General features: G+C 49.8%; 2 protein-coding genes across 5 annotated transcripts in view; both read left to right on the top strand.

The window, feature by feature from the left end:
• LOC307074294 (uncharacterized protein) overlaps positions 1 to 5,842 on the top strand; it is a 24,688-nt gene extending 18,846 nt beyond the window's left edge. For all 4 annotated transcript variants that reach the window (XM_079734312.1, XM_079734313.1, XM_079734311.1 and 1 more), the window contains exons 20-24: positions 1 to 175; positions 2,038 to 2,198; positions 2,585 to 2,831; positions 3,395 to 3,504; positions 4,349 to 5,842. The exon at positions 1 to 175 is cut by the window's left edge and continues 69 nt beyond it. In XM_079734312.1, coding sequence (XP_079590438.1) covers positions 1 to 175; positions 2,038 to 2,198; positions 2,585 to 2,831; positions 3,395 to 3,504; positions 4,349 to 4,383 — 728 coding nt within the window. In that variant the 3' untranslated portion in view covers positions 4,384 to 5,842. The remainder of the gene's footprint in view (positions 176 to 2,037; positions 2,199 to 2,584; positions 2,832 to 3,394; positions 3,505 to 4,348) is intronic.
• A 3,786-nt stretch (positions 5,843 to 9,628) lies between these two features.
• LOC307075104 (tyrosine-protein phosphatase non-receptor type 12-like) overlaps positions 9,629 to 15,000 on the top strand; it is a gene marked incomplete at its 3' end in the record, with an annotated part of 25,036 nt that continues 19,664 nt past the window's right edge. The window contains exons 1-2 of the mRNA XM_079735609.1: positions 9,629 to 9,856; positions 9,975 to 10,120. Of these exons, the coding sequence (XP_079591735.1) occupies positions 10,022 to 10,120 (99 nt within the window). The 5' untranslated portion in view covers positions 9,629 to 9,856; positions 9,975 to 10,021. The remainder of the gene's footprint in view (positions 9,857 to 9,974; positions 10,121 to 15,000) is intronic.

The following is a 15,000-nucleotide window of genomic DNA, read 5'->3' as shown; positions in this document are numbered from 1 at the left end:
CGCTGCTGGCCGTGTGGGGGGAGGAGGGGGTGCAGCTGACCCTCACGGCGGGGGGCCGCACGCGCCACCTCTACGACTACATCTCCCAGAAGATGCGGGGGCTGGGCTTCGCCCGCTCCCCGGAGCAGTGCTGCACGCGGCTCAAGAGGCTCCGCGCCGCCTTCCACCACGACAAGTAGGTGCTCCCGCCCGGACCGCCGGGGGTTTGGGAACCGTCGGGACCGTCAGCGATTAGGGAGCGTCTGGGACGTTGGGACCGTCGAGGGCGTTGGGATCGTCAGTCGTCAGGGACGTTGGGGCCATCAGTGATTTGGGACCGTCGGGGGTGTTGGGAGCGTCGAGGACGTTGGGAGCGTCAGTGATTTGGGAGCGTCCGGGGTGTTGGGACCGTCAGTGATTTGGAACCGTCGGGGGTGTTGGGACCGTCAGCGATTTGGGATTGCGGGGACGTTGGGACCGTCGGTGATTTGGAACGTCGAAGACGTTGGGACCGTCAGTGATTTGGGAACATTGGGAGCGTCGGGGATGTTGGGGCCGTCAGTGATTTGGGACGTTGGGATCGTCAGTGATTTGGGACGTTGGGGCCGCCAGTGATTTGGGACGTTGGGACCGTCAGTGATTTGGGAGCGTCGGGGACGTTGGGACCGTCGGGGCCGTCAGTGATTTGGGAGCGTCGGGGACGTTGGGACCGTCAGTGATTTGGGAGCGTCTGGGGTGTTGGGACCGTCGGTGATTTGGAACGTCGAAGACGTTGGGACCGTCAGTGATTTGGGAACATTGGGAGCGTCGGGGATGTTGGGGCCGTCAGTGATTTGGGACATTGGGATCGTCAGTGATTTGGGACGTTGGGGCCGCCAGTGATTTGGGACGTTGGGACCGTCAGTGATTTGGGAGTGTCGGGGACATTGGGACCGTCGGGGCCGTCACTGATTTGGGAGCGTCGGGGACGTTGGGACCGTCAGTGATTTGGGAGCGTCTGGGGTGTTGGGACCGTCAGTGATTTGGAACCGTCGGGGGTGTTGGGACCGTCAGTGATTTGGGATTGCGGGGACGTTGGGACCGTCGGTGATTTGGAACGTCGAAGACGTTGGGACCGTCAGTGATTTGGGAACATTGGGAGCGTCGGGGACGTTGGGACCGTGAGTGATTTGGGACGTTGGGATCGTCAGTGATTTGGGACGTTGGGGCCGTCAGTGATTTGGGACGTTGGGACCGTCAGTGATTTGGGAGCGTCGGGGACGTTGGGACCGTCGGGGCCGTCAGTGATTTGGAACCGTCGGGGGTGTTGGGACCGTCAGTGATTTGGGAGCGTCGGGGACGTTGGGACCGTCGTGATTTGGAACGTCGAAGACGTTGGGACCGTCAGTGATTTGGGAACATTGGGAGCGTCGGGGACGTTGGGGCCGTCAGTGATTTGGGACGTTGGGGCTGTCAGTGATTTGGGACGTTGGGACCGTCAGTGATTTGGGAGCGTCGGGGACGTTGGGACCGTCGGGGCCGTCAGTGATTTGGGAGCGTCGGGGACGTTGGGACCGTCAGTGATTTGGGAGCTTCGGGGGTGTTGGGACCGTCAGTGATTTGGAACCGTCAGGGGGTGTTGGGGCCGTCAGTGATTTGGGATTGCGGGGACGTTGGGACCGTCGGTGATTTGGAACGTCGGGGACGTTGGGACCGTCAGTGATTTGGGAACATTGGGAGTGTCTGGGACGTTGTGGCCGTCAGTGATTTGGGATTGCGGGGACGTTGGGACCGTCGGTGATTTGGAACGTCGGGGACGTTGGGACCGTCAATGATTTGGGAGCGTCGGGGACGTTGGGACCGTCAGTGATTTGGGAACATTGGGAGTGTCGGGGACGTTGGGGCCGTCAGTGATTTGCGAGCGTATCAACTGTATTTGTACTTCTCTTCTCCTCTTTTGTAAGGAGTCAATATTGTTACTTTACATTATTTCAGACTTTTTACGTTGATATTTTGACTTTAGAGCGTGTGCTTCTGTTGCGACCTCCCCTGATCAACGTGTGGTTCCTCCTCCTGCAGGAAGGACTTCAAGTACTTCGACCAGATGGAGCAGATCTACAACAAGGTGATCAGCGTGGACGAGGGCGACGAGGAGGACCCAGGCCTGGGGGAGGACCCAGGCCTGGGGGAGTACCCCAACGAGCTCATGCCCGACCTCCCCGACCTGGACCAGGACCTGGGTGAGTGGGGCCCCCGGTCTCGGGGGAGATCTTGACGTGGCGGCGTGGTTCTTCTGAGTGCTCTGCTTGTGGCCACTGGCAGGGAGAGGCTTCGGTTTCTGTCGTGTCGCCCTCGGTCGTTATGCCGACCGAATCACAGCCAGCCAGATCCATCCTTAATTTGTCCTAACGTTCCACCTCTCTCCACATTCCTCCTCCTCCTCCTCCCATCCCTCTCTCCTCCTCCTCCACCTTCTCCTCTCTCCTCCTACCCCTCCTTTCCTCCTTCTCTCTCCGTGTACCATCTCCCATCCCTTTCGTCTTTTCTTCCACCTCCTCTCTCCCCCCATTCCTTGCTGCTCCTGCCTTCCCTGCTCTCCTCCCATCCCTCTTTACTCCCCCCGCAGCGGCCCTCCTCCCGGCGTCGGACGGCACCAAGCAGACGTGGGGCGAGGAGGAGACGGAGCTGCTTCTGGAGCTGTGGGGCAGCGACGGCATCCAGGAGGCACTGCGGAGCTCCAACAAGACCAAGCCGGCGCTGACGCAGGTGTCCCAGGCCATGGCGGGGGCCGGCTTCCACCGCACCCCCCAGCAGTGCCAGACCCGCATCAAGAGGCTCAAGAGGAGCTTCAGGCGCTTCGTGGAGGACAGCCGGTGAGCGGAGGGAGGGGCTGGAGGTGGGACTGGTGGGGGTACTGGTGGTGGTGGTGGTGGTGGTGGTGGTGGTGGTGGTGGTGGGGGTACTGGTGGTGCTGGAGGTGGGACTGGTGGGGGAACTGGTGGTGGTGGTGCTGGTTGTTGTTGTTGTCGTTGTTGTTGTTGTTGTTGTTGTTGTTTGTGTTCGTACTTGTAATTCAGTGATCTATTCTAGATCTATTCTAGTATAGGCTAACAGTTTAACACACTTAGCCCTTTGGGTAGCCTTTTTGTTTTTAGTCTGGGGATGAATAAAGTATCTTATCCATCTCTTTGATGGTCTACTGCCCGCCGTACGCTAGGACGCGTAAACATATAAACCAATTAATACACAAAGGGTCAATATTATTGCCGTTGATCCTGGTGGAGCCTCCCCCTACGATCCACATTCTGTGGCTCCAGGGTTTGTTTCGTTTTCATTTCCTTGAATCCACTGATCTCCTCCACGGCTCCATAACTGACCCAAGTCGCCATTCGCTGGTTCTGCTGTCACTCACGGTGTTGTGGCTTCCTGTCTGCAGGGGCGGGACGGAGAAGCAGGAGTGTAAATACTTCGACCAGCTGCTGCGGGTGTTCGGCGCGCAGTACGTCGACGCCGACCTGCTCGCCAACGCCTCCCTGGACCTGCCAGGTGAGAGCATGAATTAGAACCACTGCCAGGTGAGAGCATGAATTAGAACCACTGCCAGGTGAGAGCATGAATTAGAACCACTGCCAGGTGAGAGCATGAATTAGAACCACTGCCAGGTGAGAGCATGAATTAGAACCACTGCCAGGTGAGAGCATGAATTAGAACCACTGCCAGGTGAGAGCATGAATTAGAACCACTGCCAGGTGAGAGCATGAATTAGAACCACTGCCAGGTGAGAGCATGAATTAGAACCACTGCCAGGTGAGAGCATGAATTAGAACCACTGCCAGGTGAGAGCATGATTTAGAACCACTGCCAGGTGAGAGCATGAATTAGAACCACTGCCAGGAGAGAGCATGAATTAGAACCACTGCCAGGTGAGAGCATGAATTAGAATCACGGCCAGGAGAGAGCATGAACTAGAACCACGGCCAGGTGAGAGCATGAATTAGAATCACGGCCAGGTGAGAGCATGAATTAGAATCACGGCCAGGTGAGAGCATGAATTAGAACCACTGCCAGGTGAACGTATGAATTAGAATCACGGCCAGGTGAGAGCATGAATTAGAACCACTGCCAGGTGAGAGCATGAATTAGAACCACTGCCAGGTGAGAGCATGAATTAGAATCACGGCCAGGTGAGAGCATGAATTAGAACCACGGCCAGGTGAGAGCATGAATTAGAATCACGGCCAGGTGAGAGCATGATTTAGAACCACGGCCAGGTGAGAGCATGAATTAGAATCATGGCCAGGTGAGAGCATGAATTAGAACCACTGCCAGGTGAACGTATGAATTAGAACCACTGTTCTTTCCAAACATCTTGACCTTTTCCATACTGCAGGTTCTCCAGAATCTAGCAATGGACCATCGCCATAGAAACCAAGCCACGCAGAACGGGCGTCGCGGACGGTCGGTCTGAGGACGCTGACAGAAGCCCTGAGGGAGCGCGGGGATGATTATTTTTGAACACGGATCCGAGTGCTGTTGAGCAGATAGAAAGAAGAGTTTTATATAGCCCTTGTATAGATTTGTATAGGTTTGTTTGTGTGTGCGTGTGAATGAGAGGAGGGATGCTGGCACAGAATCATGAATTCATTATTATTATTAAGGGCTGTTGCTTGTTTAGCATTATTAGCATCTGGGCTAATCAGGTCTTATCTTATGTCATCTGTCCATCCAATGCTAGCTGCCCGCTACTGTTACACTGGAGGTGATTTGCACTACATAGCGCTGGCTAGATGTCATGGCCTCCAGGTGTACCAGGAGCCAGCGAGCGCGATGCTCGTCATCGGCTCATTCCCATTCCAGTGCACTCTTGTAAACTTTCGTTGGCCTTTTTATTTTTTTATTTTATTTTACATTTTGTGCCATATCTCAATCCTGTTCGGTCACTGGTGGTTATGCTGCCACACTCTCCCTGTTAAAAGAAAGAAAAGTGGGTGATGATCATGAACTGTAACACCAAATTTTTGTTTTTATTAAAGGTGCTGTAAATTTGAGAGCTCAAACGTGAGTGTTATTTTCATAGCCATGGCCGTCCTTCAGCTGATAGTGGGTGAAATGCTCTTGAACGACATCTCTCCTATTTGACGATGCAGCTGCCTTGGTATGAGACTATTTCGATTTCAGTCCGCTCCCTGCTCAATTCTGACCAATCATGACATCTCTTCCCTGATTGGTCAACATGTGCGTCACTTCTCAATGCCGGAGAAATTAAACCGGGAGAAGGCAGAGAAGGATGGGGCCTTTTTCCGTTTGCTTCTTTTCAAACTCTGCTTTCTCTTTTTAAAACTTCTGAAGTTTCCCTACAGCTCCTCTACTTCTGCATCCCTTTCATTTACATTTCTACACTGAAATCCGTCCATCATGCCTTCGGGCTGTGTCTGCTTGGAGTTTGTTTCTCTTGGTGGACTATCGTTATCCACCAAAGGCCCAAGGGTTAGGCTTATCATGGAAGACTTGTGTGTGTGTGTGTGTGTGTGTGTGTGGGGCTCCGTTAGCCTGGCTTGTAACTTACTCTGGTCAGCCTCCCCACTGCCTTGATCAGGATTATGTAGATGAAGTGAAAATGTTTTTTTTGTTTTTTTCGGTTACTCTTTTACCGGCGATGAAATATGTTGCGTCCGCATTTCAGGACTTGCGGCCTGAAATGGGCTTTCGACGCCCAGGTTGGATACCACTGTTTTTTTTTATTTATTTCTTTAGTTTTTTTAAATTTGAACTCACGGTTTAATGTTGTCTGCAGCTGTGCGAGTTTAGTGTGTTATTAAGTATATAGATTGTTGGTTGTACACATTTGTCCAAAGCATTCGAACAAACTTTAAACGTTGAATGGCTCTAGAGGATCTTACTTTTGAAAAATAAATGTTTTGTAATACAAATTGTAGTTATCGATTAATAATGTGAGTTGAACAATGTGAAACTATAATAACAAGGAAGCTCAGGTAATGAAAAAATGTAAAAGAAAATGCTCAAGTACTGACAACCGAGAAATAGTGTTAATATCTCTAAATACATACACAAATACACAAAATATAACCTATGTGCCTACAGACATTATTTTGTGTTTTGCAGTACACGTTATTTACCACCAGATCGCGCCGTTGTATAGCAACAATCGCACATAGTTTAACTAGTCCACCGCATTCCTTGACATTGTTGTTCTAGGGGTTATTTTGGGATAATCCGGCGAACTCCCGCGCAAATGTTTCGTTTAATGACTCGATTTACCCAAGAAAGAAATCGAACGGTCTTACTCATGGGCAAAATACCGTGATACACACCGCCAACGCGTTGACAAATGGAGACATATTTGGACACAAACACCGCAGAAGGCCACAGCCACGTGTCTCAATAAGAAAAAAATGTCCAGTGTGTGTGCGTACACGCACAAACACATGCACTGAGACGGGCATACTATTGAGGCGACAGTTATGCAAAGGGAGGTACACACACACACACACACACACACACACACACACACGCACACGGTTTCAAAGCATCAAGCAGTGACGCCTCAGCCTTGTTCACCTCTAGATTTGCTCGCAGACCCACTCCCTCACACACATATTTGGTTTATCACTCATTCATGTCTCACTCTTTTCCAAGGAAAGCTTCGCGCTAGCTCACTCTGTCACACTTGTGTTTGTATCTCTCTGTCTGTCTCTAACTCTCTCTCTGTTCAGCCTTTGACCTATAATTACTTCTGCCCAGAGCCCAAAACGAGCATCGTTCCCTGTTGCGGTGTCCCTTCAGAAATTGTGTATTTATTATGTAATTTCGGTTTTTCCCTTTGCTGGCAATTAAAAATATAGATATCCACAGCCCACCTTTAAAAATATCTGTCCAGTCTTTTTTCTAAATAAAAAAAATACTTAAAAATACTTCGTTCTAAACATCTCACCTTACAATTTTTCCAAATAACACATAATTTTTCCAGTATTTCAAGCATTGCTAATGGCTTCCAGGAAAACATGAGTAACTGTGAGCCAGGTACGTTGGGGATAGACCACAGTAGATCCACATCCAGCTCCCACACAGAGCACATCTCATTCTGCCCTGGAATGTTGCTACTGTATATTGAAACCTGTCAGCAACAACCCGAAAGAAAAGCAGGATATTCCTCTTCCATGGTGCTGTTACAATACGTGTGTGTGTTTGTGTGCGTGTGTGCATGTGTGTGTGTATGTACATGCATGCTAGCATGTGTGCGTATGTATATCTGTGCGCTTCATTGGGTTTTTCATTTGTTTGGGTGTGTTGGTCTGTGGGTGAACTTGGTGAGTTGTGTAACATGCCACTGAGTCACTTTTCAGTGCCCGAGGGCACTTATTTTCACCCTGCACGTCTGCACAACGCAGCCTCATTACACAAGTGTCCATGGTGCTCCCTCTGTGTGTGCTTGTGTGTGTGTACATGTTATTTTGTGTATTTGTGTGTGTATGTAAATCTGTGTGCTCACATCCATGCGTGTTTGTGTGCTCACGGCAGTCTGTATGTAAAATAAAAATATATTTTTCGTTCGCTTCATCTCCTAATCTCTTCGACCCTGTCCGTGGCCGGTGGCGGGCCGCGGGCTGGAGGTTGAGAACCACTGCTGTTGGGAGCCTCTTCCCCAGGGGTTGTGTATGGGCTTGTTACAGCAACATTCTTGAGCCCTGCGCTACTGCACATTCCAGAGAGAGAGAGAGAGAGAGAGAGAGGGGGAAAGAGCTGGGGAGAGAGGGGTTGGACGAAGGGTGAGTGAGAAAAGACAGGTAGGGAAGGCAGGGAGAAAAAGATTGAGAAATAGGGGAAGGCTGAGAGAGGTATAGCAGTAGGAGGGAAAGTGAGAGAGTCAGACCAAAGTATATAGGAGAGGAAAGTTGGAGAAAAGTACAAATGGAGCAAATTGGTGACAAGTAAAACAATTTTAAGTCAAGGAACAGTTATGAAAACGAGTGTGAAGATGAGACGGAGAATCAGAGGAGGAGAATGGAAAGAATCAGGAGGGGAGAGGAACGGCATTGCCTCAGGGAAGAATAGAGGATAGAGTGAGCAGAAATGTGTTCAAAGTAAAGCAAGACATTATAACCGCTGAGTGTGGGAGAGTGGAGCAACATTTAAGAGCTGCACAACTCAACGCTTGAAACTCAACGTATTCCTAGAAGAATACAGTTGTATAGAACACATGGCAGTGCCTCTTCTCTGCAGCCTGCATGACCTGTTTCTATTGAACTGTGAAGGACCACCCCCTCCTCTTCCTCCTTCTCCTCTTCCTCATCCTCTTCCTCCTCCTCCCCACCCTGTCTAGAGAGGGGAGGACGTCGCTTCACACATCAACACATGCTGGTTCCCACTCCTGTTCCTCTTTAGACGGACACACCTCCCGGTACGTCCACCAGAAAAGACACCTTCAGGAAATTTGCTGGTAAGGATGTTTGACTCCCAGCTGTGAGGTTTTTGGTTCGAATCTCAAAAGTCTGCCCTCTTACTGTAGGCATCTTTGAACTAGAACCCCCTCTCCCCATCCCTACTCATTAATGACGTGTATATTTTATCCAAAATAACGATCAAGTCCCTTTGGATTGTGTGCCTTTGAAGTTGATCTCCAGTGACGTGCTGGGGTCAAAGGGTGAGGTCACCTAGGCTAAAGCAGGGCGGGGCTTGTGAGCGTGATGTCATCATGTCGTATGACACCATCGATCTGCTGCCTCCGCTTTAGCGAGTCATTTGATGACTCGCTTCTAGCCTATCGCACGTCTCCGGTCACCTGAGTTGCAGTGAATGGTGATATTTGGGTTTTGTACTCGAGAGTCGGAACACAAGGAGATGAATTAGCAGAGCAGTGGGCGTCTTCATAGCATACGGATGAATCAACTGTTGAGCATAATGCTCTCACAATAGTGTGTGTGTGTGTGTGTGTGTGTGTGTGTGTGTGTGTGTGTGTGTGTGTGTGTGTGTGTGTGTGTGTGTGTGAATGATGAAACACCTGTCTTCTCTAATTTTGCATTTTATTTTTCTTAGTTCCGCTTAGTTAAATATTATTATATGAAATATTTGCTTAATAATCTGTTATCCGGGATAATCCCTCTGTCTTCCTCTCTCTCTCTCTCTCTCTCTCTCTCTCTCTCTCTCTCTCTCTCTCTCTCTCTCTCTCTCTCTCTCTCTCTCTCTCTCACACTAACAAACCCACTGTGCAAATGCACACAGAACATATTTTCATATTTTAAATGACTTTATAGGTCAATGCTACAACGTGTACGTTAACATTCCTGAATGACTACTAGGTCGTGCGAAACATATAAAGTTTTACCAGATCAATACACATTCAAGTCTATAATCTTGCAAATTCTAACAACTTCGTCACAATATAATTCATCGATTAATTGATACAGAGGAGACTACTGTACAAGGATGGGAATCTCACCAATGAAAGAACTGCGATCAAATTACAGACTTGCATCACCGCCAATCAGATACGATTATCTACGGAGTGAGTTCTAAATGAACCATTCAGGAGCTAATTTGCGGTGGGTGGTTGGCCAATCAGGGTGCGGTGCACGACAAAGGGGCCGGTCCGGCGCTCAGCGGCTTTCAGCCCTCTCCGGATGTTCTCCAGAAGCGGAGAAACAGTGTGTGAATGTGGCAACAAGGAGACAGGGAGGGGTAGACCATACTAGACCATGGTTTTGCATTTTTTTCTGATCCCACCCGTGATATAACCAAGTATTTACATCCTACCAAACGCACCGACCACGTCGGGTAACTTTTCGGAACAGCACGCGTTTCTTTCCTGGGGATTAAAGCAACCTGAGAGCAACACAGAACAAGAAGAAGAAGGAGAATGAAGACCATGGGGCTTTAAGAGGTGTTAAAAACGATGATACTTTACGAGGACTCCTGAAGCTTATGTATTTATTTATTTATTTTGACCACCGTTCCCCTTTTTTATGCCCGCTCCCCCCTTCCACGCCGGGGCGGTTTAGCGAGAGGAGCGCCGGACGCGTAGCGGGTGACACACACGGGGGGAAGGATGGACCAAGCCTGCATCCTGAGAAAGTTTATCGAGGGGGTCACCGCCATGAGAGAAGGGGACGAGCGGGGAGAGGACAACTTCGGCAGTGACTTCATGGTGGGTCTCAGACTTTCTGCTTCCTAACCCCCCTGGAAGCCCTCCCTCCTCCTTTCTCTGGCTTCCGTCTCCATGCATGCTCCACACTTCTCTCCAAAGCCCTCAGTGGTCCGCGGTTCGTTTCTCTGTATTCCTCCCACTAGCCGGACCCGGTCCGGGACCCCCAGTCCGGCATGTCCTCCCTGGGTCCCCCACCCGACCCATTCAACCTGATAGAGGCTCCGTGGGCCAGCTCCGGGCCGAGTCAGCTGCACCACATTCCCCTCTCCCTCCCACTCTCACTCCCAGGCTCCCAGTGCGGCCTAGCATTGTCTGCTCCTGCCCACAGACCCGCCGCTGGTCTACCTCCCGTACGACCACGACACCTTGTATTTAAACGTACACAGGGACGTTATTTGACGTGTGTATGTGGTTTCCGTTTTCCTCTCCATCGTCCCGCGTCGGGGATACACAGCACGTCTCCCCCTAGCTCCGGTTGCCACTCAGTTGTCTCTGATTTGACCGAAAACATGGCCTTCATGTCTAACAAGGAGACGATGGGGCCGGTCTGACAATACCCCCTCCCTCTGGTGCGGCACCGTGGTGCGTTTCGGGCGTGCAGGTATTGTCATCAGTCCAGGCAGAGCAGATGTTGTGCTAACCGGATGCTAAAGCGCTAGCTGCTGCTCCCACCACGGCTCCGTGGGGGAGCGTGGACAGTTGATTTGATTTGAAACCTGTGTTTATGTTCTACTGCAGCTGTTCACACCCATCAGAACATATCTGAATGCGAAGTCTCAACGATACAACTCGCCCATCCACGAGTCACTCCATACAGGGGGTGGTGTGTGTGTGTGTGTGTGTGTGTGTGTGTGTGTGTGTGTGTGTGTGTGGGGGGGTTCTCTAAATCGTTTTATTCTGGTCCACTTCTGCCCCCCACACCGTGGGAAAGACGTCAGTAACTCCTCTGATAATGATAAAGCTATAACTGTGGCTCCAACTCAAACCACAAGAGGCTGCTAACGAGAAAATGTACATAGTCAAGGTTTAATGCACCGTTGGGGTTTCTGTTGTGTGGTGCTCTCATGTATTTGATTGTAATTCGTGGTCTTTTTTTTTGTTTTTTGTTTTTTTAAGAGTGCATGTTGAAATGTTGATTGCATTTGACAAGCAACACAACTTTATTGTTTCTAATCTAGTAGCTTAGATTCAGAGCACAATACCCACCCTCCTTCTGCATGCAGGCAGCTTGCTCAAGCTTGCAACATTCTTTCTCCGCCAATTTCATAACCTGGTGCTGTCGACTGCAATGGCCCGAGAGCCGTTGTCATCGACCCGGCCCCGTTTGTTAGTGAAACAACACAGGCAATGATTCTGTCCTCTTACAAGGGTATAGTAGCTATTCTGCTATTGTGGACTGTAATAGGATTGTTGTGAGTTAAGGGCTGTTGCGCAAATACTGGACGTCCAAGGTGCTATTGGGGGGGGGGGGGTATATGCTGGACAAGAACACACAACACAGTCTTCTGCTGCTGGCTCATAAAGCACGGGTGTATTTGATCAAATATGGGGTTAATAATGGTGTTTTCAGTCTTAAGAAAAGATGGCTGTACGTGTATGTAATGCACCCCTCCTCGATCATCTCCAAACCTGGAGTCTGAGGGATAATCAAGAGGTTAACATGTTAACAGGACTTATTGGAGACATGCAACCCAGTCACACCTTGATTCGTCCAAGTCTACTGGCGACATGTACTGGCTGGCAGGCTATTTGGCTGCTGGCTATTTCTGACCGTTTCACAGCTCCATCAGAGAAACCAGAGACCACCTTCCCAGTCAGTTGCAGTCGAGAAACCCGAGCATGATACGTGAATATCATAGTCAAGGGACTACTGTAACCCCCCCCCCCCCAATACACTGACAACCATCCACCATCTCAGGAGATAGAACAACATTTCTGTGTAAACAACAGCTGAGGGCGGGATATCGGATGATTTGAAGTCCACCCAAAGATACTTTCTTTGAGGGAGGATTGCATCCTTGGTGCTGAGATTCTCTGTAGTGTGTCTAGGGAACTCTTAGGGTCTTAATTATTCAGCAGTGACAAACGCTTTTTTGGCCAACTTGTATTGAAAGGCTGGCCTTTTGCCTAAGAGGATAAAACCAGCAAGCCAGAATTAGAATGCGTCTATTTTAGCGTGTCGCTAGCTCGAATCCCAAGGCCTGAATAATGCTCAACACATTGTCAGTGTACTCTGTGGATCCTCCACCCCCGCGTACACACACACGTACACATGCAATGTAAACCCTTCGGCGGGTATTGTTGTATACATAGGATGCATTTTAAAGATCAAATTACAGTATCCATGTCTGGGAAGGAGGCATAAATTATATACTTTGTTTCTGCCTTCGTCACAACCCAGCTGCTGTCGGGAGGCAGAGGCGCTCTGAGACTCATTCATACCACTTGATCATCCTCGGCTATGAGCCCAGAAACGACCCATCAGATGTGGCCCTCTGTCGTTTCACTAACCGTAGTGTCAGCCAATACATACAGGGGCTAATCGGGTTCTCCCCTTGGTAGTCTGATAGAGTCTGATGATGGAGTGCAGTCCAACTTCCTAACCTTGGAGAGGGCAGGAGAGACATGGCCTTAAGGGGGCTAGGAGATATCATGTCAAGGTTTGAGGTGGATGTCGCTGAATCTAGTGTTTTGGTATACTCACGGTTGTCCTGGTGTTCAAGACACCGATGACATGTTTCTATACCCACTATGTTTGTGAGTGACAAGAACCAACAGCGGTGTAACGGGCTAGTTCAGAAACAGCTTCTTGGGTTGTGCGGTGTGCCTGGACGGATTGTGTTATACCCCGTTGGGTTTCCATGCAACCCATTTTGGTAGAGGTTGAGTTGTACAGATAGGGGCCATGTAGTCTCACTCAAGGGCCTTTGAGAAAGCACCCGCCCCCCCCCCCCTTTATATCCATCACAAAATCAACAACAACAGTAATTGTGTCTCGGCGGCGGCCTCCCGAAGCTTATGTGCACCTTGGCTGCTCCCCCAACACAGCGGTTTGTGCCGGCCACACCATAATCATCAGTCATTCACTAGATCAACACAGGTCTCTGACATTCTCTGGTGCTGTACCGGATGAAGCGGACATGATTGGTTTGTTGGAGGCCAGGTGCTCCTGATGTGTTAATGCCTGTAAGGCGGGACCACGGGGGAAATCACTGCATGCTAATTGGGTGCAGGTCAATAACATTTACATTCATATTCTGATGGAGGGACACACACACACACCTTTGCTATTGCTCAACAGGCCTTATAGTCTATACCTGGTTCCTCTATATCATTTTTGTTTTGTTTTTTTATTTTACAGGGGCAAGGGCACATAGTCATTCCTGCGTTTATTCAGCACACACACACACACACTCACACACACACACACACACACACACACACACACACACACACACACACACACACACACACACACACACACACACACACACACACACACACACTATTGTGGACATGGAGCTGTGTAGACAGATTTTACTGTGTGTGTGTGTGTGTGTCAGCCACACCTTTACCAGAGAATTATTCAAAGGCGGTTCTTAGAAGGGTAAGAACACAAGCACACAGACACTTCTACTCCACTGACCCACACATATTCCATCATGTGTCCAGACACACATTAAAAACATGCTATAAAAGCGTGTGTGGAATGTAGTAAAAATGTTTCCACTCTCACCAGGGGGCTTCCTGTGTGTGTGTCTCTGTGTGTGAGCATGCGCTGTCTTGTGTGATTGAAAGGGGCAAGGCTTCCCTCTTACCAGTCATGTGGCAAACGCACACATGCAATAGTGCACGGCTTCTCAACTGCTACTTGTTAGCATAGAAGACTTGTGTGCTAATGCTGGGCATTATCATATTGACATTTTGTGAGCAACACCGTTAGTTTGTGTGTGTGTGTGTGTGTGTGTGTGTGTGTGTTGGAGCACATGCGACCCCTGTTCATTCCTCATATGTCTGTTTCAGAGAAGGGAAGGAAGAAAACTACTTGGACACCAAAGGTGCAAAAATACCCAAGTCTAATTTCTACGACCGCTTTCTATCGCCCGGTTCTAATATTGGACACTGACGTTGAGGACGGTGCTGTTCTCTCGCTCGGTCGCTTCCTGGGGGAGCTTCACACCCGGGGGGGTCAAAGTTCAGCAGTGGCGATAGCCAGGGTAACGAGTAGTACTACAGTGGGCATGCCGAGCGCTTCACCCTGAAGTGTGTGTGTGCGCGTCTGAATGTATTGTTGTGTATGTGTCGCTGAGTTGCTTTCTGAGTGTGTGTGTGTGTGTGTGTGTGTGTGTGTGTTAGTGTCCCTCATGCAGTGCAACAAGAAGCGACCAGGTGGCTGTGATCGGTTGGCCGTTTTTTAACTCCAGTTGCTTCCTGCTGCCCCCACACACACACACACACGCACACGCATACACGCACACGCATACACACTCTCACTCACATACACACTCTCACTCACACACACACACACACAAACACACGCACACACACGCACACGCATACACTCTCTCACTCACATACACACTGTCTCACTCACACGCACACACATACACACTCTCTCACTCTCACACACCAACACTCTCACGCACACACACACACACTCTCTCACACACACACTCTCTCACACACACACTCTCACACACACACGCACTCTCACACACGCACACTCTCACACTCACACACACACTCTCACACACACGCACACACACACATTCTCTCACTCTCACACACCAACACTCTCACGCACACACACACACCAACACTCTCACTCACACACACACACATACACACTCACTCACAAACACACTTTCTCACACGCAAAC

Source organism: Pollachius pollachius (assembly GCF_949987615.1).
Source record: "Pollachius pollachius genome assembly, chromosome: 4".
NCBI lineage: Eukaryota > Metazoa > Chordata > Actinopteri > Gadiformes > Gadidae > Pollachius > Pollachius pollachius.
This window is presented reverse-complemented; position numbering and strand designations above follow the sequence as displayed.